The sequence below is a fragment of the Melospiza melodia genome, chromosome 3 (assembly GCF_035770615.1).
Source record: "Melospiza melodia melodia isolate bMelMel2 chromosome 3, bMelMel2.pri, whole genome shotgun sequence".
Taxonomy (NCBI): domain Eukaryota; kingdom Metazoa; phylum Chordata; class Aves; order Passeriformes; family Passerellidae; genus Melospiza; species Melospiza melodia.
In genome coordinates this window covers 116,988,983-117,003,995 of record NC_086196.1, presented here as the reverse complement: position 1 = coordinate 117,003,995, position 15,013 = coordinate 116,988,983, and the positions used below count along the sequence as shown (strand labels likewise).

The window sequence follows — 15,013 nt, the reverse complement described above, 5'->3', positions numbered from 1 at the left end:
CACGCTCTCTTGAAACACATTTCTCTGCAACTCTAAGATATGATTTCAATAATAAAGATACATTAAACACAGTGATGGTGTTCCACGTAGTTCTTTCCCCATCTAGGAAAGTGAGAGGATTAAAATATCACAGAAGAAAATTATTATTTGCACCCAAAATGCAATGCCAATGGACAATCCAGGAAAACACATGGCCTCTTTTCTTTTTAAATTAAAAGTGCCTGGAAGCACACCTAAATGGTAAATCTCAGATAAATAAGCTAAGGGCAGGAAAGCCCCTGTATCCCAGCTGGCAGTGCACTACAAAAGCAGCACATCAGGGTTACCCCAAAGCCGAGTCCCAGAGCAGAGCAGAGCAGAGCCTGCCCCAGCTGTGCCGCCTGCCATCTTCTGCATTGTCAGGACCTCAGCTTGCATCATTAAGACCTGAAACCGATCCACTTCAGTGATTAGGCTGATCCAAGGACACGGACAGAAGAGCAGGATTTAATGGGCAGGCAGGCAGCAAAAGTCTTTTAACACTTTAGAAAACATTGACTTGGTGGAAGGAATTGGCTAGCTCAAGGGATTAGTAATGAGATACTGAGCCCCTGAGCTCTAGGTCACCACACTGAATCTGGTCCAGGTCAGTAAAAATCAAAAGCTGCTGCTGTTCAGTGGCCTTCAGGAATCAGCTGGTGGTCCTACCCCAGCCACCTCTGGCAAAATATCTGTACCAACACTAATGATAACAGTTGGCAGCACTTACAGGAAAGGCTGAGGGCTGGCACAGCACAGCAAAAGTCTGAGCAGAGAAAGATGCCCTGCAAGCACACTAGCCTGTGACTCAAGAAAAATGAGAAAACGAGATCACTCATCTTCTACAGATTTCCAGTGTGACTTGGGGCATGAAATTGAGGATCCTGTTCCAGAAAACTCTATTTCCTGACTGCAATGGTCTTCACAAGGCATTTAATGCCTAAACATCTCTGAAGCTCAGACCCCCACCTTTAAAAGAAGCACTTTAAAGTGCTTCTGCAGGAAGATCCTAAGTAATGGGGGGATACAGAAGCTAAACAAGAAACCAAGACAGGGGAGCAAACCCTCTCCAAGTAAAATCAGCTCCCCTACCTCCAAAGCAAGGCATTTGCTGCATATGCACCCATTCACAAAGCTCTGTGCTTCAAGTGCTTTAAAAAAAGGAAAAAAAAAACCCAAATTCCCCTTACAGCAAAGAGTACCCCCAGAAAACCCCAAATTTCCACTGCTGCCTAGCAGAGCCACATCAAAGAATCCAGCTGCTCCCAGCTTTTATCCCACCTAGGATGAAATTCTAATGTGTTGTGCAGGAGGTCAAATAGATTATCATAATAGCCCCTCTGGCCTTAAAAACTATGAAATTGGAGAGTGAATCACAAGACATCAGTCACCATTGAAGGCCGGATGGTAGGCAGCAGAGCTCAGAGATAGGGTGTGATATGGCAGAGTAAATCCAATGTTCTTAGGCCCTGTGAAGCTGGGAAAGTGACATTTTGCCTTCTTTGTTGCCCCTTTGGGACACGGCAAGATGCAGGTTATTATAATAATAAGCCCAGTCCGCTGTCAATGCAGCCTAAGAACTCTTACGGGAGTGAGTGCGTGAAGGATTGAGAAACACTAGTTATTTTCAAACTGGATTAAGTCTTTCAAAAGCTAATAGGTTTCCAATGAGCTGTGGTGTTGCTGCTGCAGCTGCTCTAATTTGAGAATAAAAGAATGCAGGCTTTGTGCCTAGGGACCTGTTATTGATCCGAGCAAGAAGGATGGGAAGGAAGGGGGTAGAGGAGGGTTATCCTCCTTTCAGCTGGGGCAGGGGCGTTCCTTTCAAAGTCACATTATCTGCTAGTAACAACAAAACCTAACCCCATGACATGCTGCTCTATACAGGATTGCACTTGTTGAGAACTGAAAGCATCAGAGGAAAAAAACCTCCACTGGCAACCTCGGGCAGCAAACTGCATTGAGGGCCCACGAGACTCAACAGATGGGTCTCGAGACTCCCTCATTAGGAAACGTGCCTGTCCCCGTGCATCTGCTGCCCCGCTCCGTGCCACGCACTCATTAGCATTGCGGGCCCACAGATTCCTTAGCACGTGCTTCCAATAAATATTGGAGAGAAAGGAGGGGACGGAAGGCACTGCTCGGAGCAGCGAGATGAGGGGTCACCCACCAGGCTGGGAAACCCTTCTACACACACGCTGCCCTGCAGCCCCGCAGCGGGGAGGACAATAAAAGGCAGCCAACCACAAATGGGCAGTTAAAGGGACAGGTGTGGAATTGCTGCTATTCAAGTTGGGGCAGATCCTCATTCGTTCCTCTCTGCCACAGTAAATAAAAATCATCATTATATATAGGAAAAATCCCCACAATTCAGGGCAACACACAGATTGTGGACCTACAACAGTGGCCCCTTTCAGACAGAAAGTTGGAGCACACTTCAAAGAAGTTAATTGGTTTTAAGGGTCCAATTCTACAGCCAGCCTCTTTTTCTTTCACCAAGCTGTCCTGCTGCTACAGTGCCACAAATAAGGGATGACCTTCACCCCACCTGGAGTGGTCCAGCCTCAGGGCTGAGATCAGGAGCAATTGAAGAGAAAAACCATCTCCCCTGTGCTTGAAGACCTTGTGAGACTATTAGACAAAACAGCTGTCAGGGAGGCAGGAATGGAAAACCTTCCAGGTATTGTGGCAAAGACAAACCTTTACCCAGAGAGGCAGGGTGACCGGGAGCTGTACTTGCTCAGACTCTCAAGAATAAGTCCCTTTCTTTGCCACCTCTCCCTGACACCTATAGACTGTTCTTATTCCAGTCCTTCTCTATTTTCCACTATCCTGATGGAAGCTGCAGGCATTTTGACCACAGTAACTCCAGAGTGGGACTGGAAGAGTCTCAAGTGATAAAATGTGTTGACACAAATCTTGTCCAAAATACAGAGTTTTCAACACCAAAATTCCCAAATCAGTGCAGACTCTGATTGTTCCAAATGCTGCTGGCTCTAACACCCAGTCCTGTCAGATCTCTCACTGCATGACCAGTGACAGAAAAGTCCTCAATTCACATCTGCAGGTAGTAGCACTGTTGTGCCATGCAGAATGGCCAGGAGGCTTTTTTCATTCTTGTGTAAAGGATCAACACAGAGAAAGACATTTTTTCTCCCCTTTAGGGCCTTGTCTTTATCTGTACTACCAAGGACACCAGCCACCTGCTGTGGCCTGTGCTTTATCTAAAAACATTTAGCTGATGCAAAAAGGTTCCTTCCACCAGGGAGGCAGCAGTGCCAAGGGACCAGGTAAAAACAGGCCACTGCACACATCCCCAGCTCCCTGAATAAAGGGTTTCCCCTGCAGATCAGCAGCACCACTCCCATGCACTCAACTTTGTGGCCCAACCAGCCACTGGCCACTCCAGCAAGTTACTTAAACACATCCCTTACCTAAAGTTTTTAGTTTCTTGATTTAGGCACATCTCTATTTTGGGCTGAAATTGGATTCTAGAAATCTTAATGTCTTTAAAAGTTCCTTCAGGCCAAATGAAGCAACTCCCTTTATATCCCCCACACAGGAATAAGTAAAGTCAAGGCCCAGAATATCAGATCAGCCAGGGAATGATGGCAGGCAAAGGCAAGAAGTCATTTACTGTACATGCAAATTTAAATCTGCTAATCACAGCTCTCTTCTCTTCAGACATTTCCTTAGCTAAATGACACCCCTGTGTACTTCAGTCTTGCACCTGCAGGCTAATTTGTGATTGAGAACATATTGAACACATACTTTCACATGCAATTTACAATGAAAACAATCTGCATGAGAAGAGAAGTTTGGGCATTTTGATGCTGTCATGACAAGAAAATGAAACTTGGTCTGAGCACTTCCTCAACAAAATTGGCTCAAAGAAGCACCTTTGCAGAAAGCTGTGAGGAAAACACTACTTGAAACTTGGAGCTCTTTAAAAGCATCCCATTGTTCACTGGAGATGGGGCTCAGCCCAGGCTTCAGCGCAGCCTCTTTGACAAGAATAGCCGAGTTGCTGCTTATCAAATGAAAGTGTGATCTTGTCTGTGACAGACGTGCCAGCACTGCTCAGTGTCACAGTCTTTGCACCTACTGCGAGCTACTCCACCTTGATAAGCTGTACCCCTACCCAGATCTAAAACCGTAGTCTCAGCTCTTCCCTGCTTTTAGAAAGTGGGGATTTGAGATCACATCACTGCTGCACAGGAAACCCACCCCTGGGGAGGATAAGTGAAGGACAAAGCAGTTGGATCCACAGGTTAATGTGGAGGCATCTGATCCTTGAAGGGTTAACAGAGAAAGAGCCAGAGAGCACGTTTTATGTGCATATAAATAAAGGAAACTGAAGGAAAAACAGCACTATTCTCTGGAATGGAGTAAGGTCTCAATTTTAAGCTGTGACAGAAAGCAATAATGTTATGGATTCACTTAATTACAGCTGGATAAAACATAAAGGCTCTATAACAGACGTATTTTTTGGTACAACAGCTTTAACTGTTTCAGGGACTTTACTGGTTCTCACTGCAGTAATTTCTGAGTACCCCAGAATCTCTTTTTTTTTTTTAATTAAATTGTTCTCGGAGTATCCTCTGAAATAGATTTCGTGCCTCACTTTCATTCTGGGAAATGAAACACTTCTAACATACAGAAAAAACTAAGGCAGGAATTTCACAGAGACAAAATGCACATGCACAATTAACACAGCGCAGTTTCTAAATTTTAGTTGTCTTAAGCAGCACTCCAGGCAAAGGAGAAAGTAAGGGCTTGTGGCAGCAAACTGGATTTGGGGCTCTGGTTACCAGAGCATCTCCTTCTCCAAAACCTTTCGGAAAGCCTGTCTGAAGACACAGCTTTAAGAAATTGCCTGACTGGGAGGAATTGAAGCTTTCATGGAAGTGGGAATGCACTCTTCAGCGCTGGGTAGACTGTGCTCTTTCTCTAACCTCCGCCACTTGCTCAACTTTCTCATCAGTGGTAGTTTTCTCCCCTGCTCCATTTGTGAAATAGTCTAACACCGGGTGTGGCTTCCCCACAAAACGCTTCCTAATTAGTTTCTAAGCATTAAATGATTATGGAAGCGCAATTCCCATTGCACTCAGGTGATGAAAAGCTTTACAGGAGTTCAGTCTCACTTTGTAATTAGAGAAATTAGCTTTCTAAGTTTAGATCATTCAACTGTGCAGATGGGTTCATCTGCTGGAATGCGTTGCTCCGAAATGCGTGTCAGCCGAGCGGCGCGGCGCGGTCCCTATCTCTGCTCCGCGACACTCGCCCAAGTGGGCAGGTCACTGCCACCACGGCCAGAGGAAAATCAAGTGTTGTGGGGGTATTATAGGAAAGGCCTTATCTAAAAGCTCACTCATCCGTGATTGACTGTGCCGATACATCCTTCTCCTTGCAACAGGGAAGCTTAACTCCTAGATAAAGGATTAGCCGAGTGGATGAAATTTCACTCTTCCACTCAGCTTGTCCAGGCTTACATCTAACACTGCAGCAAATTTATTTTATTGGCTAATTTCAAGGAGCAAAACTACTTTTATAAAAATCTGAAGGAACAAAGGGCTCCTTTAGCCTCTTCATTTGCTGTGAAAAGAGGTCATTGAGCTTTATGAATTCTTTATGACCACAGATTCCACATGTCAACAGATTCTTTTCTGGTAGTCCTTTAACTAGTTTATTGAAGGCTGATGCAGTGTCAGTGCCCTATGATTATGCAACTGTCTTGATCTGCATTACAGTAGTAAACAAAATTTTAGTCACCGACTCAAAAATGAGATGCATCAGGTCCCTGAACGAAGAACTTTTCCAGGGGCGCCATTCCAAGCTTACCTTCAGGTATCACAAATCTAAGGAAATCCTGTGGGATTGTTCACAGCCATGGCTCCATGAGTCACTGAGCTTTAAAAGGAAATTACAACTTTCCTCACACAAAGAATTGACTTCACGACACCTGACCCTCGTAAGCCAGACACTCCCTCTAAAGGCTGTGATCCTGGTCCCACCGAAGTCCTGGGCAATCTCCCAGTGGCCTCAATGAACAGCTCTATATTAGGGAGCTGATCCAGGCCCAAAGCCTGAATTGAAGTACTGCCTGTAACGCTGGGCTTTGGCACGCTCCATGTCTGTAAGGGCTTCTAATGTGGATGTGATCTAATTATGTCGGAATAGGAAGATTAGCAGGAAGTAACTTTACGCAATATAAAAAGCCCGTGCCAGACGCTGAAAAGTTCTTCAGCAGCCACAGAGGAAGGCACGTCGGCTCCACACCTCGTGAGACGTGCAGGCAGCCTTGCAGCAGGGATTTGATGTGCACCGGTCCTGGGCTGCTCCAAGCAACTGCAGTGTAGGGCCTGTGCACACGCAGCAGTTTGCACATTGCTGTGGCCCTAGTGAAGGGAGCATCCTGAAAAGATGCTCGGGCTGCAGGCAGCTGTGCAGTGGCTGCAGGCAGCTGTGCAGTGGCTGCAGGCTGTGCTGTGCAGTGGCTACAGGCAGCTGTGCAGTGGCTGCAGGCAGCTGTGCAGTGGCTGCAGGCTGTGCTGTGCAGTGGCTGCAGGCTGTGCTGTGCAGTGGCTGCAGGCAGCTGTGCAGTGGCTGCAGGCAGCTGTGCAGTGGCTGCAGGCTGTGCTGTGCAGGGGCTGCAGGCTGTGCTGTGCAGTGGCTGCAGGCAGCTGTGCAATGGCTGCAGGCTGTGCTGTGCAGTGGCTGCAGGCTGTGCTGTGCAGTGGCTGCAGGCAGCTGTGCAATGGCTGCAGGCTGTGCTGTGCAGGGGCTGCAGGCAGCTGTGCAGTGGCTGCAGGCAGCTGTGCAGTGGCTGCAGGCTGTGCTGTGCAGGGGCTGCAGGCTGTGCTGTGCAGTGGCTGCAGGCTGTGCTGTGCAGTGCTCAAGGGGGCCACTGGGTCTCTGGGCTCTTGACAGCCCGGAGGAAAAAAAGCAAGAGGTGGGACTCCATGGGGAAAATTCTAGATTAAATAAGTTTAGGGGGGTTTTACTGCTGACTTCTATGAGGTCAACATTTCTTTCAGGGCTGCAAGGGAGAGGGTTTGCAATGTGCTTCTGCACATGATTCATGCTCTGCCTTGCTTTACCTATCACTAATACTCTCCATCTCAAGACACTGGGAGACTTAATTCATTAATGCTTGCAAAGCATTTTAAGTTGTTGGACAAGTAATTCTGTTTGAGGGCAGCAACACTGCTGAGTCACAAGCACTGTGGGAAAGAGACCTCTGGATTTCCTAAGCACTGGAGTCAAACAGGTGGAGTAACCTTTTACAGAAAGGCCAATTCCAGACCTGCCCTAAAGGTATGGAGCATACCAGCAGCAGCAGGGTGTTTAAAGGCCCAGAGGAGCAGATGTGTGGCACTTGGGAATGAATAACATTTAACCAGGCTGTGGAAGCTAACCAACATGCACTGGGAAAAAAGAAGAGAGGCACTGGTATCACCAAACTGCAGCCACGTTGCAGATTAAACACCATGATGGTTTACCAGCCTTCGAAAAGTTAATGAATCCAGTGAGGTACAACCAACACCGCTGGAACCTGGGGGCTGAGCGAGGCTGGAAGGAGTATCCGGCACCTGCGCACCTCACAGGCGTGCCAAAATCACCAGAGTGTGATCTAAGCCGTGAACTCACCGATGGGAACAGGATCTGCAGGAGTCAGGTGAAGTCTGAGCACATTTCTAAGGTGAGGGGCACAAATACCATCAGCTTTCCAGCCTGGGGCACCCTATAACGGGACAGACCTCACCACAGCCAACAACAGGCACTTTGCTTTTGCCATAGGAAATGAAAACAAAGGATATAAAATTAGGTCAGAAATCTTGTTTTCCTCTGTACCACTGACTCTGGTGTATAAAATAGACATTCACACATCTACTCTGTTAGATCAGGGTGGAATAGATCGGGACATAAGAATAGCTGTTCTGGGTCAGACCGAACGTCATGTAGGACAAGTTCCTGTCGCCAGTGCCTCAGGAAGAAAGGGACAGTGATGCAGTGAGTTCCCAGCACAGTCACCCAACTTCTAGACTGCAGCCCAGGGACTTCCCAAACCAGAGACAAAGTTAGGGGTGGGGTTTTTTTGGGTTTTCTTTTTTTGTTCAATGCCCTTTGATGTGTGCCTCTTCCTCTGGGAACCAGTCTGAACTCTTTTTGCTTCTGTGCAAACTTTTGGGCTTCTCAGTAACCTATGTCAGGGAGTCCCTTAAGTAAATCACCTGGCTGTGTGGCTCTGGACCTTGCTCCTCAAAGGATGTGTGGCAGAACAACACTAGCACCCACCTGAAAACTGGGATGAGCCTCTGCAGCGCGGGCACAGGGTCCCTGATGGTCTCGGCACTCTGCCAGCACTGTGCTACCGGCACTGATCAGATGAGGGATCTTTCCTCCCACTTGGAGCGCGGGAGGCCCTCGGCGCCGCGACCTCGTGTCGAGGCGGGCACGAGTCGCACGGTGGCGACTGCCACCTCCGCTTCCCTCAGGACAGCGGCCGGCCGGGGCTACCTGAGAGTCGCGGGCCGGCCGCGCCTCCCGTCCCCTCAGGGCGCGCCGGGCCGCTCCGGCAGCGCCCGGGAAGGGCGGGCGGCCGCCGCCGGCCAGTGCCAGGGGAAAGGTTTCACACCGCAAAAAGCGTCCCCCAAAATGCTTCGTGCTTTGTTCTTCCTTCCACCGGCGCCGAGGAGGCGAGGAGGAACGAGCTGCGGCTCCCGGGCGGGCAGGACCCGCGCGTCCCCTCAGCGAGCGGCGGGGCGGGAAAAGCCCTCAGCCGCGAGCGCCGCTGAGGGAGCGCCGGGGCCGCCGCAGCGCGGCTCCTCCTGCTCCAGGTCGCACTGGAAGCACCTGCGGAGCGGCGCTTCCCGAGGGACGGACCCTCGGGGCGGCCGGGGCGCGCCGCCTCCCTCGGGCGGGGGAGCCGCCGAGCCGTAGCTCCCTCCATGCCCGCCGCCGCCGCCTCCTCCCGCCGATACCTGCCGGCCCGTGCCATTCCCCTCCTCCGCGCCCTCCTCCTGCTGTCCCCCTCATGCATATGGATAGGCGCATGCGCCTGCCGCCCTGGGCTAGATGAAGCGGAGCGGCGGCGGCGCTCCCAGACGGGCGGGCGGCTGCGGGGCGGTGCGTGTGCTGCATGTGCGTGTGTGTGTGTGTGAATGTGAGTGAGTGAATGAGTGTGCGTGCGTGTGTCTCGGGGGGGCCAGGGGCTCCGCCGCAAGAAATAAAAGGACTGGGATAATAATCGCCATAATAAAACAAAAAGAAAAAAAAAAAAAGGAGAGAGAGAGAAAAGAAAAGGGAAAGAAAAGAGGGGAGGCGAGAGAATAAGGCGGATAAAAGGAGGCCGGGCTGCTTTGCATTGAAGAGCGGGGCGCTATTGAAAGCTCTTGAAAAGCGGCGTTGTCCGGCGCGGGTGCGCCGCGGTATATTAGAGCGGGGCGGCGGCAGCGGCGGCAGCAGCAGCGGCGCCTCCTCCTCCTCCTCCACCAGCTCCTCCGCCTCCTTCTTCTCCTCCTCCTCCCTCCTGGCCCTCCCCGTCCCGTCCCGTCCCGACCCGGAGCGAGCGGCGGCGGCGGCGGCGCTGCAGGCGGGCGGGCGGGCAGCGCGGCGGCGGCGGCATGCGTGCGCCCCGGCGGGCAGCCGCGGCGGCGTGCTCCATCCTCCTCACCCTGCTCCTGGCGCTGCGGGCCCAGGTACGTACCGGGCACGGCCTCCGCGGGGCCTGGGGACAGGGCTCCGGGAGATCCCGCAGGGCGCCTCTGCACGGCTCCTCCGGCCGGAGCGGAGCTGCTGCCCTCGCTTCTCTCTGGAGGTGGCAAACGCGGGAGTGCGCCTTGCAGTGAGGCTTAATTCCTAGGAACGAGAAACGCGATTACTGCACACCGCTTTAATTTTCCCCCCAAAATCACTTTTTTCCCCTTTTATTTTTCTTTTTTTAAATACCTATTTTTTTTTAATCAACTTATTAGCAGCGCTGCTGGGGTGATTAATGAGCGGGGTCTGAGTGTCAGCTGGGCAGCTCCGGCCGTGCCCGGCTCAGCTGCACCCCGGAGGAGGCACAGGGGTGGCTGGCTGCCTTTCCAGGCACTGCAGTATGAGCTACATCGTTTTGCTGGGTTTGCTCCTCGCGTATTGCACTCTTGGTTTAGTTTAGTTTTATTTCCTCACCGATTGGAAGCCTTCCTCGCGCTGTTTTTTCGGAGCTGGCACTTAAGGTTGTTTGTTGGCATTAATGGCGTTATTTAGTTGGGCTGATTTATGAGCCCTTCTCATGGATGTCTGATACGGGAAAGCTTGGAGTGGTTAGCTTTATTTTTAACATTATGCATGTGCTTCTTGAAAGCACACTTAAAATTACTTTTTCCTGTCTTCAGAGTTGTTGTACCTTGTGTTTGGGGAAAAAAAAGTTAGGTAACTGTCCTTCTCTTGTTTCTTTTCTTTTTTTTTTTTTTTTTGTTCGTTTGTTTTTTTTTTCCTTCGGTTCTTTCTTGGGATTAACAGGTGACTTTAGCGTCGGGACAGTTCGAGTTGGAGATCTTATCCATGCAAAATGTGAATGGTGAACTGCAAAATGGAAATTGCTGCGATGGCACCCGAAACCCAGGAGATAAAAAATGCACCAGAGACGAGTGTGACACCTATTTTAAAGTTTGTCTGAAGGAGTATCAATCGCGGGTCACTGCTGGCGGTCCTTGCAGCTTCGGATCCAAATCCACTCCTGTCATCGGAGGAAATACCTTCAATTTAAAGTACAACCGGAATAATGAAAAGAACCGGATCGTTATCCCCTTCAGCTTCGCCTGGCCGGTGAGTTGCTTGAGCTGCTCTGGCTCTGTTGGATGATGCTTGAGATGGTCCTTAGTGAGCTGAGCTCTAACTTCTTGTGCCAGGGGAAGAGGGAGCAGGATTTGGGAGGGAGCAGGCATCTTGGCAAGAGCGTCGGGAATCCGCAGCACAGAAATGAGTAAAATGTAGTGGTGTTTTTGTTTTTGTTCCCTGGGGCTCACAATGCACAGCCTGTTAAATTTGAAAGTCAGATATGCAGTGAGGGGGATCTAAGTGGGTCAGGGAAGCAAACCCAGTATCTCTGCACTTTACAGCATGAATAAGTCTCTTGAGACTTAGAAGGTCAGAAGTTCATTTTTTTTCTTTTTTTTTCTCTTAACCAGTGAAGTCTTGGGCTTAAGCCAGAAGAGCAGTGGGTTAGGGGCTGTAGAGGGATCCCGTGTGAAAAGTATGTGTCATAGCTGGCCTCCTTCCCCGGAGCGTGTTTGGGAAGGCTTCCTGCTTCTCCCAGGGGGAAGTCTCACTGCACTGCTCGCTGTGGATGGGAGCTGCTGTTGCTGCTCTGGGTGCAGTAGTTGCCAGCTTCCCTGGGAAGCTGGCTGTGTTTGGAGGTGCTCGTGGACTCCAGAGGCTGAAGACTGAGAAAAGCTTTAGCTTTTGGTGCACTTCACCTACTCCTCCCCACAGCACACCTTTTCCTGCCTACCTGCCCCTTGTGGTCCAGAGATTCTGGCTTCTCTCTAGGTGTGTGCAAAACTCGGTGGCTCAAGGAGGTGGAGCTTTTTGCCAGGGACTTTTCCACCTTGTCCACTCTAGTAAATACTGGTCAGCCCCTCAGAACAGAGAGATGGAGGATGGGGGACCCCTTCCTTCGTCGGTGATCCTGCTTTGTTGTTGGTTGTAAAAAGCACTGAGACATCGCTGTTGCTTGTTTCTTGTGGGGTGCTCAGGAGGGTTGAGGCTTTGATGGCCAGCTGTGCAGAGGAGCCCTCAGCTCCCGGCAGAGAAAGTGAGGAGCACCTTTCCCAAAGGCCCATCGTGCAGGCCAGCCCCAGAGAGGCCGGCTCAGGGCCCGGGATGTGTGACATGGACAATGCCTGGCCTCGGGTGGCAGGAGGTGCGTGGCTTTTGTGCCTGGCAGCGCTGCGTGCACTGGGGGGCTCCTGTCTGGCTCTCGAGCGCTCCCAAATTTCTGCTCCTAAAACTTGTGTTTTGAGATCACCTAGGAAACAAAACTGTTTCCCCCTGCCACACACACCCCTTCTCCAAAGGCGCTGAGCAGACAATTTCCTACCAACTGCCTTGGGGTATGTTGATGCTCAGCAGTTTTGTAAATCCAGTCATCCTAACCTAGATGCCTAAGGTCATTTTTGGGAGGGGAGGAGGGCGCTGAATGTGCATGCAGGGGAGGGGTGAATCTCATTTCCTATCCTCTGCCACTATCGGTGCTGGCGAGGTGGAAGCGTGCCTGGACCCTCCGAAGCTTGCCCCTCCGTGGTCGGATAAGGACTGGTTGCTGGGAGGGCCTGGGCTTTTTCTGGGGGGAGGTAAGCCCGCCCCAAAGCATTCCTTGTGCAGACACCCGCTTTGTGGTCCTGCCGCCAAGGGCTGCAGGCAGCCGTGCGCTCTTGAGGCGTCCTGTGCTGCCTCCTACCTGCCTCTGCTCTCAGCCGGGACTGGGGAACAGCGAGGGCTCAGAGGCACAGGGCACAAATTAACTCTCCGTTTTTAAGGAGATAGTATTACAGAGTACAATAGCAGAGTTAACAAAAGTATTCTCTGTTGGAAGTACAAGTCTGTCCTTTATTTCTTTCCCTTTTCTTTCTCTTCTTTTTTTTCCCCCCTAACATGAAATGAGATAAAACTGTTATCAAATATGCCATCAAAGGGATAAAGGGCTTTGTAAAAATCTGAGGTATTTGAAGCTCTGCCAATGGCTGCAGTGCTTGTGTTGCAGATTTTGACTTTTGTCAGAGAAGTCAGGTACATCGAGGATTTTTTTTAATCTAGATCCCAGTAATCTGACTGTCTTGAATCTATAGATACGCATATAAAAATGGTGTGAAAACTAAACACGTTCCTTCTAGCAGCCTCTCTCTTCATAGGGTTGGGAAGGGAAATCTGTGTGTAGAGGGTGCGTTTGGGGGGTGGGGACCCTGGGAGAAGTCTCTTAAGCTTGCCTGCATCTTAGTAAAAGAAATGCTTCTATTGTCCTGCTGAATCTCATTCAGCACTGGAATCCTGGAGCAGCAGCAGCAAAACTCCAGTGCAACCTTTGAAATGGGTAAAACTCAACAACTTGAGACGCTTGGTTCATAAGCCTGGAATTTTGGAATAAGCTCTTGCATTTTCCCAGGCAGAAATGCACTTTTTGAGATGCTGATGATAGTCCCTGTGCAATTATCAAGCCTGCTTCCCAGCTTTAGCGTCCACAGGACACAGCTTTTATGCTAGCCATTGTGACTTCCAAATGGCATTTGAACAAAAGAATATCTAATGTGGCAAAGCTCTTATTTGTACTAAAATTGTGTACACAAATCATTTCAGGCATTTTCAAATCTCTACAGATAAAGCAGTAAACTTAATTTAGTCAGCTCTAATCTGACGCTGAAATTTCAGAACTTAAAAAACTCTTTAGGTGGCTGAATACTGTTGACTACAGTAAGAGCTTGAGATTAGCATTGCATTTACTCATGTGGCTGATCACGAGAGGGTATCTTTGAATACATTCAGCTGAAAATTATAGTAGAGGTAATAAGAGCCAGACCAAAATGTTAATCATACTGCACTTGAAAATTCATGCCCTTCTCTGGATTGTGTTCTACTCTGAGGGAGCCTTTTCTTGGATGTTCCAGCTTGAGTCAGTAGTAACAGTCAGAAGTCTTGTTGCCTTGACTACTTAAAAAAAATTAAAAAGAAAAAGCCTCTTCCCATGTCAAGCTGCCCCCTTATGCCATTTGTGAAAAATAGTTGCATTGCATTAGAGGCCTTTATTCATCATGCAGGAGAGGAAGGGCAGAGAATGGGGTGCTTTAAAAGTATTGTTAGAGGGAGCTTGCAGTTGTAATGTAGATTCGAAGTGTCAGAGTCTTATTAATAACTTATGGGGTTTGCTCTTGTCAGTTTTGATACGTTCCCCTGTGAGTAATGGGTGTGGAGACGGTGGGCCATAAATTAATTTAAGTGATGGGAGGTTTGAGTAAGTTGCTAGGAAACAGGGCAGCAGCCCAGCATAAAGGAACTGGAGTGGATCAGAAAGCTGCCCCTGCAGTAGCTGGTAATTCTTCAGTGCATTGAAACAATAGTGATGATGATTAAAAAAACTAAAATGCACCAGGGCTTGCTTCTTACATTCATTTTGAGACTTCACTGACTTTCTTGACAGGCAAGCTTGGCTTTATGAAGCCGTATAAAAAGGTCCAGAACAAAAGCGTTTCCATGTTCCACTTGTCCAAGTGCTCTGTCTGAACAAGTCTGGTTCCGAGGCACACACATGCTCTTCTCTCACATGAATCAAACCTCTGGCCTTGCTTAAAGAAGCCCAAATGTGATGGGAGCTGAGCATCAATTAACCAAGCAAAACTTAACACTACACTTTGCTTTTATGTAAAGAAAGATCTTTTGGGGGTTTGGCGAGACTGAGTAAGAAGGTCAAACTTGGCAATTCCTTTGGTATGCACAGCTCCAATTTCAAACAGCTTGTTTATCCCAAAATTATGCTCCTTGTAATTATTTAATATTGGGGCCAATTGCACCAACACACCAGGAAACTACTGAGGTGGGAAAAAACCTTCCAGCATCTCAGTGAGTTTAGCATAAAATACAATTAAAAAGAGTTTTGAACATCTTATTTCAACTTTAAGATAAAAATAGTCAACCTTAAAAAATAAAATAGCCCCTTTTTAATGTAAAATCTTAGTGGTCCTGATTCCTGAAAATGTAAAATATGTTTTCTGGGTAGGCATTGCTTTCTGTGGCTACAGAGACATAGTAAAAGAGCTTTAGTGTTTTTTAAGCTTTGTGAACTTATTCCGTCTCTAGATACAAGGCGTCCAAAATACTAATCTGCAGCTGATATTTAAAATAACAGCCTTTTGAATCTGAGAAAAAATATCAGTACGCTCATCTGCTTTTTTTTTCTTTTAAGCCCAGTATGTCACAGTCATAAGACTAAAATTTGACTTTTGATTTTGTTTCTTCT

General features: G+C 48.8%; 1 protein-coding gene across 1 annotated transcript in view; it reads left to right on the top strand.

Moving 5' to 3' along the window:
• Positions 1-9,644: 9,644 nt before the first annotated feature.
• The window catches only part of JAG1 (jagged canonical Notch ligand 1), a 34,757-nt gene continuing 29,388 nt past the window's right edge, over positions 9,645-15,013 (top strand). Inside the window, exons 1-2 of the mRNA XM_063152846.1 lie at positions 9,645-9,719; positions 10,528-10,833. Of these exons, the coding sequence (XP_063008916.1) occupies positions 9,645-9,719; positions 10,528-10,833 (381 nt within the window). The remainder of the gene's footprint in view (positions 9,720-10,527; positions 10,834-15,013) is intronic.